At 42.5% G+C, this 17,378-nt stretch overlaps 1 protein-coding gene across 1 annotated transcript in view; it reads right to left on the bottom strand.

The window, feature by feature from the left end:
• LOC102800191 (regulating synaptic membrane exocytosis protein 1-like) overlaps window positions 1-17,378 on the bottom strand; it is a 107,214-nt gene that overhangs the window by 74,917 nt on the left and 14,919 nt on the right. The window contains exons 2-3 of the mRNA XM_087842186.1: window positions 5,227-5,440; window positions 1,690-1,710 (exon numbers count right to left, since the gene is read on the bottom strand). Coding sequence (XP_087698312.1) covers window positions 1,690-1,710; window positions 5,227-5,440 — 235 coding nt within the window. The remainder of the gene's footprint in view (window positions 1-1,689; window positions 1,711-5,226; window positions 5,441-17,378) is intronic.

The raw sequence follows: 17,378 nt of genomic DNA, 5'->3' as shown, positions 1-17,378 counted from the left end.
AAACCTTCCTGCCTGATAAACTGTTTTATATCTAAAAAAGTGTGTACAGATTTGTGTCGGTGTATCAGCGGGAAAAGAGAAAAGGCATAAGCTGGGACAATTAAAGCAGGTAGAAAGCGCGCGTGTTACACAGGCTGCAGATTGAGTCGTGTATGAGAAGAGAGGAGTGAAGTGTGCAGAGAGAGCAGCAGGTTAGTCGCCTATACTGAGAAACATGATGGAGATTATGCAGTGCTTCCGCCCTTCTGGTGAAAAGCAGTGCGAGCACGACGCACTGAGAGACAAAGATTTAGCGCTGGTAGTATCGGCGTGTAGGAGTTTGAATGTGTTAATAGTAGCTCGCAGGTCACAAACTCACTGAATGCTTACAAATATGTACGCGCACAACAGCTGCAACCAGATCAGAGAAAAACGAACAACGAAGAGTGAAGAGTGTATATAATAGTCTGGAAAAGCCTTAACGTGGCTCGAAATGCACTTTTCATCGGCACTGGAAGATGTCAGGTGTCTGTGTTAGGAGCCTGTCTGTTCTCCACTGGGAGGCAGTGCGCCTCTACAAAGCAGACAGATTGTCAGCAGTTAGTTCGGTTTCTGGAAGCCATCTGGAGCTGACATTAAACACACATAAACAAACACTCAGCCATTAACAAGCTATAGCACCGGCAAAAGCAGGGCAGCTTCAAAGAGAGGAAACACACACCAGCTTCTTATCACGCTGCAGAGCTCGCTGTGGTTTCCGTATCAACCTGGGGACTGTTTAAAACGAAGTCATCCTGCCTTTTTATTTCAAGTTTCAGACTATAATCACAAACATAATAGTCATAGGTATCGTGTAGCATGTCCTGCAGACAGATGGCTGTTTCTGCTGCGCTTCTACAGCCCAGAGGTGCTCGAGAAGACTGGCCATTTTTAAGCGCCATAAGATTTATGATTTATAGTCCTATTTCCGCAGCTGTTGGGGTCACCTCTCTTGACTTCTATTCAGGCTTTAAACTGTAAAACAATGAATCCTCTTCAGTTCTATATGAGGAAGGTGCAACATCAAAAAACTGAAACTGAAACTTTGACTTTCTGAATTTCTCGGCAGTAACAACACTTTGGCAGCAGTTTGCAGTGACCAAGCATTAACAGGAAGTGGTAAGAGGACAAACTGGAACATACACATATATATAATATATATATAAATATACCTGGGCCCTTCCCGTCTCCCCATGGCAAGGCTGGTCTGGTCTCAAACACACAGGCAGGGAAAGCATGCACAGGCATGAGTGTGCATTCATTATGCAGATAAAAGGTCTTTCTCGCATTCTTATATGCATGCCAGTTGAAATGCCAATCTCCCAGACCCCCTTTTTGTTTAAATAAATATTAATTCCTCCCCTTCACAGCACAGCCATGCCTACAGCCATAGGAAGAGGGGTCGGGATGGCTCAGACGCCCCTGCAGACAGCCTATGTCATGGCTCATGCTCGCTCTGCCTGTCAGTTACTTTTCAGGGTCTGCGTTCATTCTCAGAATTAGAGTGCTAATACGGGGTCGCCAGCCAGCTCCTCTAGGAACTCTTAAAACCGATGGCGGGTCTGAAATCCTCTTCTGAAACTGCGAATGAGCACAGACCCGTGTGTGGGAGGAGGGGACAATAGTTGTGACCCATGCAGCAAAACCCATGGATTGTCCAGCAAGTCTTACCCTGTCCTTCACTATGAGACACTTCGCAGGGGGAGGAGACAGACAATGGAAACAGAGTTAGTCAGGATTTATACGGAGAGAGTAACCGCTGAGGAGACAACAGTTCCAGGTGTCTCCACCCTGGATGGTACAGTAAAGGAACTTTCAGAGACTCCCTTTGTTCAGTTAAGTCAGTAATCCACAAGCGGATTTGTGCAAATACTGGCTACGTTCCAACCCAATAGCTTGCTCTCTTGCATCTGATACTGCTGTTTTCTTGTTTATTAAATGACAGATGACACCAATGTGTAAGAAACTGAACTTATTTAGTTTTGCATCATATTTCCAGGATAGAAATCAGCTCCAGATCTAAACGCAGCCAGCATTTCCTTCCTTTACCTTCGAGTAGTACAGACGTCACATTCACAGCACACAGAGGAAACAGAAAATAAACAAAAGAAAAAAGGATGCTAACCACTTTGTCCTCCTTTGTGGCATGCAGTCCAGGTAGCAGGGAGAATCGAGAAAAGTGAGGGAGGGGTGGGTCGGAGTAGGAAAGGAGAGAAATAAATGATCACATGAACGGAGAAGTAGAGGAGGTGAAGTTGTGACGTGGGAGAGCGGACAGAGCGCGAGAAGAGAAGGGCGAATGCATGAGGAGAAAAAGGAGAAAGAGGATGTGGTGCAAACATCTGTTAGTTACATTCTGCAGAGTTATTTCACATCAGATAATCAGAGTCTGAGGGCAGCGGAGACAACAGCACACACATGTATGTGATTGCTGACACGTTAGGCTGCGGCGGCATGCAACATGCTTGCTCGTGAGCTGCGACGGGATCAGGATGTGCCATGCCTCCTACACTAAAAGCAACACAGAACTGTTTTGGTTTTTTGGACACATCTTACATACACTGCAAACAATCTCAGGTCCTTTAAATGCAAAATATTTTGCTCGTTAAACGAATAGAGTTAGCGCCCAGCGTCACGTAGAGGCTAAGCTTTGTGTGTCGCTGTGATGCCTTCTGCAGGGCACAGGGCAGCACTACACAGCTCTTTCAATCAGAATTAATTAATTATTACACTAAGCTGCTTATGAACAAGTAAACGTTTGTTTCCTGATAATTTCTCCCTAATTATTTTGTTTTTATAGTTTTGCAGAGCCCCTGTGTGTCTGAGAATGGATCCTTGTCCTTTTGTCAAACGGGTCTCTAGCTTTGAGGTTGTGAAATTATGTCCAGGAAAGTGCAACATACTGATGTCGTGTACAGCGTGATATTTTACAGACAGTTTTTGTAGTACAGTTTTAAAATTATCCCCCAGAAAACAGGTTTTTGATATTTACTTTAGTTCTCGTCTTTAATGACAAAAAGCCTGTTTCTAGCCAGCTCGCTTTTAAAGTGTATGTAGTGCATTCATTAAAATGCACATGATGAAGTGCATACAGTATATTTATAGAGCACTAAATGTAATTTTGAGGTACAAACTTCTGCCTGGAGGAAAATAAAGTGTTCTGCTCGTGTGGAGTAAATGAGCAGTCTGCAGGCAGGAGAAAAATTTTATGTGATGCAACAAATCTCACACTTTCCTAATGCTGTTATTTTGCATGACTGGACAAACGGGCCGGGACAGAGGCAAGCACTGCCGAGACCATGAGAGCGTCACTTCTGACACATCACTCCCACATAAAACACACACACACGCTCGCTAATGCGCATACACAAATAGAGAGAAGAAGTGGAGCACGACTTGCATGTTGCGTATTCCTTGTAAGGACTTATTCATGAAACTGTCTTGTGAATGCAGAAACTTTTAGTTTAAAATAAATAGAAAGAATTTTGAAAAATGACGTATCAGCTTTAGGAGAGACGGAGCAGAAAAACAAAGGGGAAAAATTATGTTCTAAAAATATCTATTAATGAACAGTAAATGAAGCATTTAATGAGCAGATTTTGTGTTCGATGTCTTCTAACCCCAGTTAATTAGGCAGGTTTATAGATTAATTGATTCATTACGTAAAAGTAGCACAAATACAGAAACAAACAAATGAACAAAAATCTCCAGCAAGAAGATCAAAGCAGTAAAGACATGAAGTTACACCTAAAATAATATTTAAACGATTTTGCACCTTGAAATTTCACTTGTAAAATTTCTATTAAATTCAATTTATAACCATGAAGTTCTTCGAGAAGACCACATTGTCTGGTTTTATTTGAAGTCCAAATAAGTTCGTATTTGTTGTATTTATAAAGATACTAGCCTCCTCTCTTTACTTCCGTGAAGCAGTGTCCCTGCTGTTAGAGTAATATTAATGGCTGTACCAGCAGGGATACTATCTTTAGCCCCTTTTTTGACTGGCCTTTTGAGTTCTGCATACGTGTGGTGCCAGTGGGAGTCCAGGCCCAGCTGGGATGGGCGGATACTGAACAGATTGGGAACCAGCAGGCCAAGGGTGGAGGGCTCGTGGTCAGGTAAGATAACCAGAAGGTGGGCCTCTCTCTTGGGTTGGAGGAGAGCCCAGAGAAAGCTTGGATGGAAGAGGGGCCGGGTCTTAAAATAGCACAAACATGCTTAGTTTATGGCTGGAAGGCACACTGATTCAACATGAATCCCATGAATGGAGATAACGTGGTGATACAGTCTGTGTCTTTAATTATAATAAGCTGCTTTTTAGCTTGTAGCCCAGGCTTGGTGCAGGTCAGTGCATTGCTGGCTTTAGTTTGGCATTTTATTTCTTTTTTGGACAAACAATATTACCCAGACAAGCTGTTTATCAGCTGACTCTTCACGTGGCACCACCAGAACCAGGGCACAAAGATTTATTTATCTATATATCTATCTATATCTATATATCTATCTATATCTATCTCTATCTCTCCATATCTCTCTCCATCTCTACATCTATATCTCTACATCTATCTCTCTCTCTATCTCTACATCTATCTCTCTCTCTATCTCTACATCTATATCTCTACATCTATCTCTCTCTCTATCTCTACATCTATCTCTCTCTATCTATCTCTACATCTATCTCTCTCTATCTATCTCTACATATATCTCTCTATCTATCTCTACATATATCTCTCTATCTATCTCTACATATATCTCTCTATCTATCTCTACATATATATCTCTATCTATCTCTACATATATATCTCTATCTATCTCTACATATATATCTCTATCTATCTCTACATATATATCTCTATCTCTTTGGTACTGACATACACGACTACACAAACTAAATTTTATGTTACAAATTTATACTTTAGCCTAGAATTTAGCGTGATTGTGCCCAACATTTTGCTTTACTGTTGGTTTCACTCAATACTTGCAAACCTAATATTCCCATCGGCCCCTGTTTTGGAAGATTGGCTTGGCACCTACGTCTTGTGCCAAGCCATTCTTCCAAAACACTTTGTTCTCACCAAAGTGTGACAAGGAAACAAAAAAAAGCAGACGTGACAAACACACAGAAGCAGAAGGAGCGATCGTGTATTGTCTACAGCAGGAATGAGGTGAGCACGAGAGGACGAAGGAAAACGTTCAGAGGCTTCTCACATTGTTGGAGCGCAGAGAGACCCGCCCTCCACAGCGAGCGCAGAATTTGATCTGGCAGTAGGAGCAGAGGTGGCCGCAGCCATCTGCAAACTTAGTCTTGCGGCAGATGCCGCAGGTGGGCGCGTCGTCCTTCTGCTGGGTCTGCTGGCGCCGCGTCTCGGCCCCGATGCGACGCACTTCCTGTTTGTAGCTCTCAAACTGCTTGTGCAGGGTTCTGAAAGGAGAGAAGACAGAAGTGGAAGATTGCCCATTAGTGGTACATCACGAACTTTAGTTTGTTAAACTTCTTAACTCACCAGCTCTCTTCACAGAGATCTTGATATCTAATTATCCATACACCAAACCAGAAGAAGATGTTGAAGGATGTCTGAATAACTGAATAATTCTTAGAATAAATAAATCGTTCAGAAAAAGAAAGTGATGTTTCAGTTATAGGAAAATAAGTGGCAATTAGAGCTCCACTTGAAAGGTCCCTTTAAGAAAAGAAATTTAAAAAAAATCATACACCCAATTAAGTGAAACTTCAGCTCAGTTTTGCGCTCTGTGGCTCACAGACTTCCTCCCTCCCTGCTTCCCAGGATGCCAGTGATGGAAATAACCCGAGTGTGAATTGCAAATCAGGCCATGTGAAAACACCCACAATGTTGTCTCCACAGAAGTGTCAAAGGAATACTGAATTAGCATAGCATGGCTCGCATATATGGGACCCAGACAGGGACTTTAATTACCTCGCTTAGTAAGAGATTTAAGACAGGAAGGAGATGGCTTCATTCACACATTTGCAGCCAATTTGTCTATTTGTGTAAGCAAACAAACTTTACTCAGGGCTCTCGCAACACACCGACGTTATAGCTGAGCTATTTGTCAAAAACTGTGAAATTCACACTTCTGCACACTAGATAAAGTTGAAAATGACAAACGAATGAAAGCCACAAATAAAGCGGGATAAGTGGAAAACCTGCTGGTCATCAGGGCGCTGAACGCTCCACACCGATTTGTGTTTTCCACACAGGCATTACTTGGACGCACGATCTGATATCCTCGTGTTGGTGTTGTTCCCAGATCATCATACTAAAGGTTGTTCCAGGATCAACATTGCAAGTGACCAATCAGAATGTTGTGATGTCATACTTTTGCGACTTCGGGAAAAACCGGCGTAAAACAAAAAACTGTACTTAAGCTGCGAGAAATCGCCTTTGTCCGCCGATCAACGGACCCTAACCCTGACCCTAACCCTTTAATAAACGCTAAGCAGAATTGATATTGTCCTTGCAACATGGGAATTTCATAAATGCACGTATGGGTTGGTGCGCAAAAGAATAACGTCACAATAATGTGATTGGTCACTTGCAATGTTGAACCTGGAACAACATTTTCATGATGATCTGGGAACAACACCAACACGACGATATCAGATCATCCTTACTTGGACAGCCCACTCAGCCACAACTTTAAGAGAAAAACATCAATAATCTGACAGTTCAGTCCATGCTAACTAGCTAGCCCCGCCCCTGCTCATCTTCTGTTTCCCCATTGGCTGGGTCACAGGGCAAACTGCTGTTGTGGTGGTTTCGATATCATTCAGCTGGGACTCCAGACAGCTTCTTGTCCTGTGGTCCAAAACTTCAACTGTAACCAAAGTATGTGTGGGAAACACTGCTGAGGTAACAGAGCTGTGAGCTTAGAAACAGCACCCATCACAAGCACCCATATCTCGAGATAACTTAATAATAAATACATTTAAAAGACCTTCAAATACACTTAGTGCAGACTGGTTACCTGGGTCTATCGTAAGCAGACATCGCTTTCTGTACGTCAGCTGCTGGGCAGGAAACGGGTTGAAAACATAACACCTGATCTGTTGTCAACAGCTTTTCATGGTACAAATAATCAAAGCGATAACTATCCTCCAGCATGACCCAATCAGAGTCCAAGAATGTTGCTGTGCCTCAACACGATTCTTCTTTCTCTAAAAAGGTCTGTGTCAGTCTTAAGTAAAAGGCATTATATCCGGATGAAATGGTAAAAATTTCAGAAAAATTTCCAGTCGTCCTCAAATAAAGAAAAAAAAGAATGTCGAATAGAAACTGTCAAAGCCGCGGCCATGATTTTCTTCACTGAAGACTTTCTGCTTGTCTGTGGCTCACAGTGCTGCTGCAGCAGACTGCCACCATGCACAGTTGGAGCGGGGAGGAGCCCGGCGGTCTGGGACGCATCTCGGCCAATCAGCTCACGTGAGAAATGGCTGAAACAGGCACAGGAGGGCTGAATGAAATCTGCTTTTATTCATTAATGTTGAGGTTAGATGACAAATCAATTGGTTAAATTATTCGTTAGATAATCATTTAGGTATGTTATGTTTAATCTGAAATTATAAGTCCTATAAAACACTATAAAATTAGCCTCTAAGTTAAGGGTCAGCCCTTAATAAGTTACTTTATTTTCTCAGAGTGCATGATGACAATGATCCTGAGCTCTTAATCCATCACCATTATTGGCTGTGTGTGACTGAGGAAAACAGGATGAAGCCTTGAAGGTTCAATAGATAATGAGAGGAGGACGGATACAAACATCACATGCTTCCAATAGAAAGTGTCTGCGCATGTCTGCAAAAATACTCATATGCTCATGTATTTTTTTTTTTACTTAAAATGCTTCAATTTAAGCTTTAATTTATGGTTGAATGGACATTTTCCAAAATTAAACCCTAAGCTGTATTTCAGATGAAAAACCAACATGACGCTCCCACGGCAGCAACGTCATAAACGTGACCCCTGACCCCAAGAAGCCATCCATCCTGCCGACGTGAGTCCAGGGGCTGAGCAAAGCATGGGCGCAATGGGAACAGCTGTCAGAAACAGAGGGTACGCAGCAGGTTGTCATGGTAACGCAGCAGCATCAAGCGCTGGGTGTCAGCGGGTGTCGGTGCACCAGCTGTTCTGTTCTTAGGGATACAGTTTCATCAGCCTTTTTCTATCGCTTCCACACATTCAGCAGACGCGCACCGTTAAAGCTGCATGACGCGGCTCATGATATATAAATAAATCCGTGCTCTCAGCCTAAATCTTGAGCTCGGCTGAGGAGGCTCTCGTCCCCCTTGTCTCCAAGTTTATCCACATCAGTGACAGTTTTCTGATTGCACGTGCTACTGTTAGCTAACAAACTGCAACTATTGTGGATTTTAATCTGAATTAATGAATGGGGACCTACTCTGCTCATCGCCAGCTCCATATATTTACCTTTAGACTCTATTAAAGTAGCTTTGCATGATTTATATAGAAAATAATCTTTATGTATTTTATATTCGGGCTTGGTTTATCTGGTTGAACAAGCTGTTGAAGTGCCCCTTCATTTCAATCCAGATGTTTTCTGATTGGCTGCCTCTTACAAACAGAAGGTTTGAGCAGAAGGTGGGTGGGGCTTCTTTGTGCCTGAGATGACTATGTTAGGGACATCCCATCTCTGTGACCTTCGGCGTTCTTAAGGTTCTTAAGGTACGTGCCGGGTTATGGGTGAAATACAGTAGAATTACGTTCCCGCGGTAAAATGGTAAATGGCCTGTATTGGTATAGCGCTTTTGCTAGTCCCCACTAGGGGCCCCAAGGTGCTTTACACATCCAGTCATCCACCCATTCACACACTGGTGGAGGCAGCTACAGTTGTAGTCTGCCCTGGGGCAGACTGACAGAGGCGAGGCTGCCATATCGCGCCATCGGCCCTTCTGGCCAACACCAGTAGGCGGTAGGTGAAGTGTCTTGCCCAAGGACACAACGACCGAGACTGTCCAAGCCGAGGCTCGAACCGGCAACCTTCCGATTACAAGGCGAACTCTTGAGCCACGATCGCCCCACATTCCAGCCATGTATTCCAGCCCTAACCTTATCCCTAACCTTAACCAGCACTTTAATGACATGAAATAGCGTTTTCCAAAGCAATTTGAGGAAAATGAACAAACATGTGTGGATTGATTCCAAACGGTTCTCGTGTTCCCTCATTTTTCCGATCTGGTCATTTAGGAACGGTGTAACATGTTGACGATTTGTCACCTAGCTTAAAATATTACACCTCGGGAGTGAGAACGTGTTGCCTGGCGTCAAGGTCAGATCCATCTCTTTGTCTCAATAAACAAAAACAGCAACACTGGATGATGCTGAAAACTCGGCTTGGAACTACTAACCAATGGGTGACATCATAGTGACATCTTTTATATACAGTCTGTGTTTGCGAGTGTGTGTTGCCAGATCCATCTCCCCTGTCTCACACACTTTCCACCAATGCATAAGCTTAACCTTGACTTAGCTTCAGATACATGAGTCACCCTAACCACATGGATAAAAACATAATCACTACGGAAAGACACAGGAAGAGACGTCCGCTGAGGTGAGGACATGCTCCTTGTGTTCACTCTGCTGTGTGTTCATTGATTACATGCCTGAGCCTGCTGCTTCCCCGGGGGTCAGCCACCATGGCTGGGAACACAGGTTGTGAAGGAGAACTAAAGTATTTCAGAGTCACTTTTCCACTGGTAACAAACATGATTTGTAATATTTAGATTCTTCCTAAATTTCTCTGCTGCACCAACTTTAATACCTGCTGAATGTAGGACATCATTGCACGCGTAACTTCAGTTACCCACACTCTCTTCCAATAACTGATATATTAATAAAGATCACACACTGTTGTTCTGGGATATCAGACTTTTTTTGTGAGAAAACGATGATAAATTTGAGCTTTGGTTGTTGGTCTTGACTCACGGTAAGTGTGGCTATCTTAACTTAGCTTACCTTTGGTCCACACAACACTTACCATTGCAGTAAGTGAGTCCAGGTTTGGCCCAAATGACCATCAACCAGAAGAGAACCAGTCTCAATACCACTTCTTTTTGGCTTCTTTTTAGCTTTGTTTTTGACTCCGTGTGTTCTGCTGCTGTTTCAGAAAGGTTAGATATTAAATCATGTGGTTATCACTAGAACTACATGATTATAGGGTTAACTTTAACTAGAAAGTTTTCTCTTTGAGACTGTTGAGACCAAAGCAGAGGCAAAAGGGAGAGCAAATATTAAAAATACAAGACTACTTGGACATAAGCACAGTGCGGCTCGATGAAGGACATACATTTTCACCTAATAAGACAAATCATGGCTACTGAGAAAAAAGCTCCATGAGTCAATAAGAACTCTTCAACAGTACCAACGGCTGGTCACATTTCTTTGCATTTAACAAATAATGTAGCAACACCACCTCAGAAAAATTAAAGGAGCTCTCGAAATCATCGCTCGAGAAAAATCAGCCAAAAGGAATAAAGAGAGCAATGGTCACCTTCTGCAAAACCATCCCCTTGTTTTGGGGGGTGTCTCAATGTTGCCTGTTTGGTGCACCTGTTGTCGCTTTCATTTGCAACAAAAGCAGGGTGCAATTGATTCACAGTAGTTGATACATCATCCTTCTCTCACCCCAACCGGTCGCAGCAGATGGCCCCGCCCCTCCCTGAGCCTGGTTCTGCCGGAGGTTTCTTCCTGTTAAAAGGGAGTTTTTCCTTCCCACTGTCGCCAAAGTGCTTGCTCATATGGGGTCATATGATTGTTGGGTTTTTCTCTGTATCTATGAAGCGCCTTGAGGCGACTTTTGTTGTGATTTGGCGCTATATAAATAAAATTGAATTGAATTGAATCATGGCTTGACAGGCCGATATCCCTAAAGACCAACAGATACTGTGTATTGTATACACTACATTTTTAAGCAGTGTATAAGTTATATTCATTTCAACCCATTCATCTCCAAAAAGGGTGAAACACTCCATGAATGTCCCAGCTGTAACTGAAGCCTGAAAAACCACAGTTGTAACAGGCCAGGTGTCAGTAGTACTAAGAACTGGAGCTATGCATCACCTCCAATGGGATGTGAAAGGGAAGTGACAAACAAGCAACTAAAAACTGTTAACAATGATAAAGAAAGTTAATCTTCCCTCACAGGATACTTTTGTCTGATAACCATACAAGGCCAGGCAACATTGTTATCAGTGGTCACCGTAAAACACAACTAAAACCATCTGCTAAAAACATTCGAAATAAGAGTTTACCTATACCTTTGCCTGCAAAATTGATAGGTTTACCACCTGAAGTAGCTCTAGGTCTCAACACATGTCAAAGACAAAGGACAAGCATCTCTAAATGATCACCTTCAGAAAAATCCTTCACCATGACTCAATCTCCTGAAGAGACCTGGTACATGCTTCACAACTCCTCCACCAATCAGAATGCATAACGAAACTATCATGTGAGACACTGTGGGTTAATCTGGAGGTGCCATTCAACATCTAGGATCCTCCATCAAAAGCTAAATGTGGAACTTCTCCTCTCAACAAACTTTATGGGATTTCTAGAAGCAGTAGCTAGCCAGACGGTTGCAGACTCCCCGTGAAAATAAAAGAACTTTTGAAGCCTGAGAGTCATCAAGGCCTTTTAGGCAACCTCTCACAATCTAATCGTGCACACAGTCATTCTATTAGAATCACAGAAATCCTACTAGACACCGCCAAAAGTCTGCAGCAATGAATTTGAAGCGAGGCCTCCCACTGATAATTGGACCGATGCTCTCGGAAGTGAGAAGCTGTATACCTCTGGAACAGATCACTTAAAGAATAAGATCAATTTCTTATATAAAACATGGGAAATCTTTTTCAACTACACGGAGAATCTCCCATCTCACATGTCTCAGTGTCTGCCAGCAGGGTCTCTCTAACTCCACAACACTAAGACTATAAATAGGATCACTTTTATAGCTGCCCTATTTATAGCCACTCAGTGCAGAGAGACAAAGCATCTGATCAGGACTAAAGTTTAAGAGATGACACTGCCTTCATACGGTGATAAAATTATTACATCATGAAAAAAGTCACCTTTACATGCTGGTAGCATGTGGCCATGGCAGACAGTGACCACAGGGGCCACAGTGGTGTGAACCAGCTGATCTGTGGCTGCCTCGTCTCCCTCGGTGATCGCCGGGGGGCCGGCAGGGACAGAGAGCCAGATGCGTGTTCGCCGTGGCCTTGTCAAAACACGTGTGTGCGAATGAGCACACATGCACAAATATAAACAATGACACAGACAGAAACCCCACGTATACACATGTACGGGTTAGCCTTCGCCTCAGGCCTCGCATAAACTATTCAGCAAGTCCAAGAACTCCCTCCCTCCTCTTCCTCCTCCTCTTGTTCTCTCTGCATCTCTCCCTCCTCTGTCTCTGCTCTCCTCACCAGTCACTGGTGTTGAGTTGTTAATTAGCGCCGCTATGAATACATGGCCCAAGGATGGGGAGGGGAAAGCTCTGTGTGCGTGTGTGTTTTGTGCGTATGTGTCTGTTGGCGTGTGTTTGTGTGTGTAGGGCAGTTCTATTTCTGTCCCATCAGCTGATTTCCAGTGACGCCTTGCAGAAGACTCTCTGCAGGAGGAGGTTCAAGAAACTGGAAAGAAGGCCGTGTGTGCTTCAACTCTCAGTAAAGGTCAGCAGGAAGCATTTGGTTTGATTTGCCCCGCCCCTTTCATGACCCATGGTGTAGTCCTCAACATCCTGGATTTTACCAGCCAGCATAAAGACTGCTGCTAAGCTAAAGCTAAATCCTGTGAATTGTTCTTTTCTAAGAATTCTGGTTTTCTAGTACAGAAGTAGTAACTTTTAAAGGTACCACGTACATACATGACAAAATCACAAACCCTCACCTACTACATATGAAAGCTAGCAGTAAGCTGGTAGTGCTAGTTAGCTTCCAGATCATTGATAGCGCCTTAAATAATTCATACATACAAAAGTTATTTGGATGCAAGTTGAGTTCAAACTTGGAGAATATTACATTGCTTGCTGTATGCTGAATCTAATTCACGCAAAGATCAATTTTAAGTTCATATTCGTCTGAGATTATCAGACAAACCTGATACAGTGATGAAAAGCAAATGTGTCCATATTGATTAAACACTTCAACAGGTCATCAGCAGTCAGCTGATCCATTAATGATGCTGTGATCAGTGTTGGTCAAGTTACTTGAAAAAAGTAATCAGTAACTAATTACCGATTACTTCCCCAAAAAAGTAATCCCGTTTACTTAGTTACTTTTTAAAAACACGATTTACAACCTGAATAGGTGATAAAGCGATAGATCTTTCAGCCCAATTCTACTTTTTCTGCATAATCATCATACAAAATGTAATCAAATGGAAAAGTCTCTTTTTAAAACTTGTTTTATTAGTTTTAATCTTTTAACTTTATGCATCAAGCAAACATTTAATTATCTGCAACATTCTCTGACTGGAAGAAATTAGTTTAACATTTAAACCTATTTTCTGCACATTCCAGCACATAAAATAAAATATTTTTTTTTGTGTGTTTACACTCAGTCTTTCAAATAGATGCAAGTAAAACACAGCAGAAAATAAATAAAGTCAAAGACTAGCGGTCCTGTTGCTCTATTTTCACCTGTAAAGCAGGAGTGGGGTAGGCGGAGGTTTATCCTGGTGCAGGTGTGCCGCAGCGGTCAGTTAAAGAATCCGCGAGTTTCTCTGTGAGTTTCCCATTACGTCGTAGCTACTCGGTGCTTGTTTGGAAGTTTAGGGGTTTTTTCGCTGTAAAAAGAAGTTTTCTTCCCACGCACAACGGACACTAATGTTTTTGTCACTTTTTATGGAATCAAACTCAAAGTAAGGTCAGTACTTCCAGGCTTTAAACGCTGCACGCTCATACTCTCTCCGCACTCGATATATGATCCATTGTTGATCTGCACACAGCTGTTGTCACGAACGTCGCACTCGCTTACGTCACTGTCATGAGACATTCTCGCAAAAAAAAAAAAAAAAAAAAAAAAAAAAATCACGGTTTTAGTAACACAGTGTTCCTACGGGAAAGTAACGGTAATCTAATTACCGTTTTTGCAATAGTAATCCCTTACTTTACTCGTTACCTGAAAAAAGTAATCAGATTACAGTAACTGCCCATCTCTGGCTGTGATGTTATGAAACTTCCACCATCCTCTTTCTCTTATACAATTCAGGGCCGTGCTGGGGCTGGAGGCTATCCCCACTAACACAGGATGAGAGGCAGGGTACACCCTGGACAGGTCCCCAGTCTGTGACAGGACTAAGACAGAGAGACAGACAACCATTCATATTCACAACTACGGGCAATTTAGAATCGCCAGTGACCCTAACCCCGCGTCCCTGGACTGTGGGTGAGAGAATCTACACAGACACAGGCAAGTGTCCAGAAGGTGGATTTGAACCCAGGACCTTCTTGCTGTGACAAAACAGCCCTGAAACAGCCTCTGTAAAACAACACGAGTATATGGACTCAATCACGTGTCTATTTATACCTTTCAGTCAACCTAAGTTGTAGAAAAAAGGATCATCCATGATGGGCCAGCTAAAGATTTGTGATTGATAAGTCATTAGACAATGAGAGTCATCCACTGCTCAACTGTAATATATGAGTTCAAAACAGCAACACAGTGATGGCAAAAACACTCGTCTCAAGGCTTCATAATGGGGAGCTACATCCATGCTTTTTACTATCTGCAACGGTGCCCATCCTTGGAAGTGTTTCTGTTTATTTTTGTTTTATTAATTTACTTATATTCTAAGCATGCAATAAATTAAAGTTATGATTATCTTGCTATTGTTTTAGATCAGGGGTGGGCAATCTCAGTCCACGAGGGCCGGTGTCCTGCAGGTTTTAGATCTCACCTTGGGTCAACACACCTGAATCACATGATTAGTTCGTTACCAGGCCTCTGGAGAACTTCGGGACACGTTGAGGAGCTAATTTAGCCATTTAAATCAGCTGTGTTGGTTCGAGGACACATCTAAAACCTGCAGGGACGCCGGCCCTCGTGGACTGAGATTGCCCACCCCTGTTTTACATAGATGCATAGATACAGGAAAGATGGCGCTTGCATTTGGAAGGACTTTGAAAAAGACACCACTCCCCAATCGACTGTGATTCAAATATCAATAGCTATCGAAGGCTTCTTATTTTCTTATTCCTAAGGTGGACAACAGAAGAAGCAGACAGGATTGAACACTACCTACTTGTTGTTCCTAGAGTATTTAAAAGTAGAATGGGAGGCAGAGCCTTCAGTTTTCAGGCCCCTCTTCTGTGGAACCAGCTTCCAGTTTGGATTCAGGAGACAGACACTATCTCTACTTTCAAGATTAGGCTTCAAACTTTCCTTTTTGCTAAAGCATATAGTTAGGGCTGGACCAGGTGACCCTGAATCCTCCCTTAGTTATGCTGCAATAGACGTAGGCTGCCGGGGGATTCCCATGATGCATTGAGTTTTTCCTTTCCAGTCACCTTTCTCACTCACTATGTATTAACAGACCTCTCTGCATTGAATCATATCTGTTATTAACCTCTGTCTCTCTTCCACAGCATGTCTTTATCCTGTCTTCCTTCTCTCACCCCAACCGGTCGCAGCAGATGGCCCCGCCCCTCCCTGAGCCTGGTTCTTCCTGTTCTTCCTGTTAAAAGGGAGTTTTTCCTTCCCACTGTCGCCAAAGTGCTTGCTCTTAGGGGGTCATATGATTGTTGGGTTTTTCTCTGTATCTATGAAGCGCCTTGAGGCGACTTTTGTTGTGATTTGGCGCTATATAAATAAAATTGGATTGAATTGAACAGCAACTGGGACTTTTCAGAGATATGGCAGCTTTTTTAGTTCACTGGATCAATAATCCAAGCACAACAGAGGGCGTTGAAGCGAAAAATGTTTCTTCTGCTGCTGGAGCTGGAGACCAGGGAAGACAACAGACATGTTGACACATGCTGTGAGGAAGCAAAGAGAGGAGGGAGCTCGGGGATGGCAACAGAGTAATCAGAGGAGGTAAATGAAAGCAAGCAGACCCAGAAAGGGAGAAGAGACTGTGAGATAAAAAGAAAAGAAACAGGATGGCAGGAAGAAAAGGTGAGGAGTGTGTAACACACAGAATCCCATCTCAGAAAGACATGGATCGACAAACTGTCTACAGGGAGGAGGAGGAGGAGGAGAGAGAACAAGTGAAAAAGCAAAGGATGAACAAAAAGAGCCAAGACAGAAACAAGCGTGGGCCAGAGACCAGCAAAGGAGAGAAGCTGATGCATCCGGAGCCACTCTATAAATACCACTTGAGGAGTAGATGATGGAAAGAGGATGGAGACAGGATGATGGAAAGAGGAAGGGGAGGAAGAAGAGGGGGGAGACAGCAAAAGAATAGACAGATCCTCTCAGGCAACTGCAATCTATGAAAGCAAGAAGACTCTGCTTACAAATACTACTACTGCTGCTACTACTGACTTGAAATAACCAATAGAAAATGTGTTAGAAATAACCTAAAAAAAAAAGTAAAGAACCAAATAAGAAGAGCAAGAGATGGCTGCTAAGCCAATGCAAACATCTTCTTTGCTTTCTTGTTTGCCTGCCATGATGTTCTCTATGACGACTTTTACATACTTGCCTCCAACTCCAAAAGGCTATAAAATAGTACAAACGTCATAGCAGAAAAAACCACCCAGATGGCTGCTGCGTACCTCTATAGGGCAGACATGTCTCAAGCAGTCTGGTTGATCCTGCCTGGCTTGATGGAATTTGATTCCCAGCTTTCATGCATACAGTCACATCCTCTCAGGCTGTTATATTTACACCAACCTGCTGGGTTAGTACACAATTTAAGAGCTGCAGTTCAAAAAACAAAATCTGGCTTCTGTAAAGGGAAACTCAGTTTCAGGGTGGAGAGAACCTTTCATTTTTCATCACACCAATCCTTTCAGTACCATATATATATATATATATATATATTAAATTTATTTATTTATTAGGGGTGCAACAATACACAAAACTCACGGTTCGGTTCGATACTTTGGTGTCTCGGTTCGATATTTTTTCGATACAAAAAAATGTTCATGCCTTTTTAATTTGTCATTTATTAAAATTATAAATATATATTTTAACTCAAAACTACAGGTTTTAAATTTAATGTTGCTGAAACAAAGTAATAAAAAATAAATCTATCTGATTGAGAAAACACTCATCTTTGGAAAAGAGAGTTTATTACAGAGAAATGGCTCTTTCCAAAATAAAAGCTATAATATACGCTTCTTCTGGGCTATATTCTCAGCAGCATATTAAACATATC

This window comes from Neolamprologus brichardi, chromosome 6, assembly GCF_056152115.1.
Source record: "Neolamprologus brichardi isolate AB-2024 chromosome 6, ASM5615211v1, whole genome shotgun sequence".
Taxonomy (NCBI): Eukaryota; Metazoa; Chordata; class Actinopteri; order Cichliformes; family Cichlidae; genus Neolamprologus; species Neolamprologus brichardi.
This window is presented reverse-complemented; position numbering and strand designations above follow the sequence as displayed.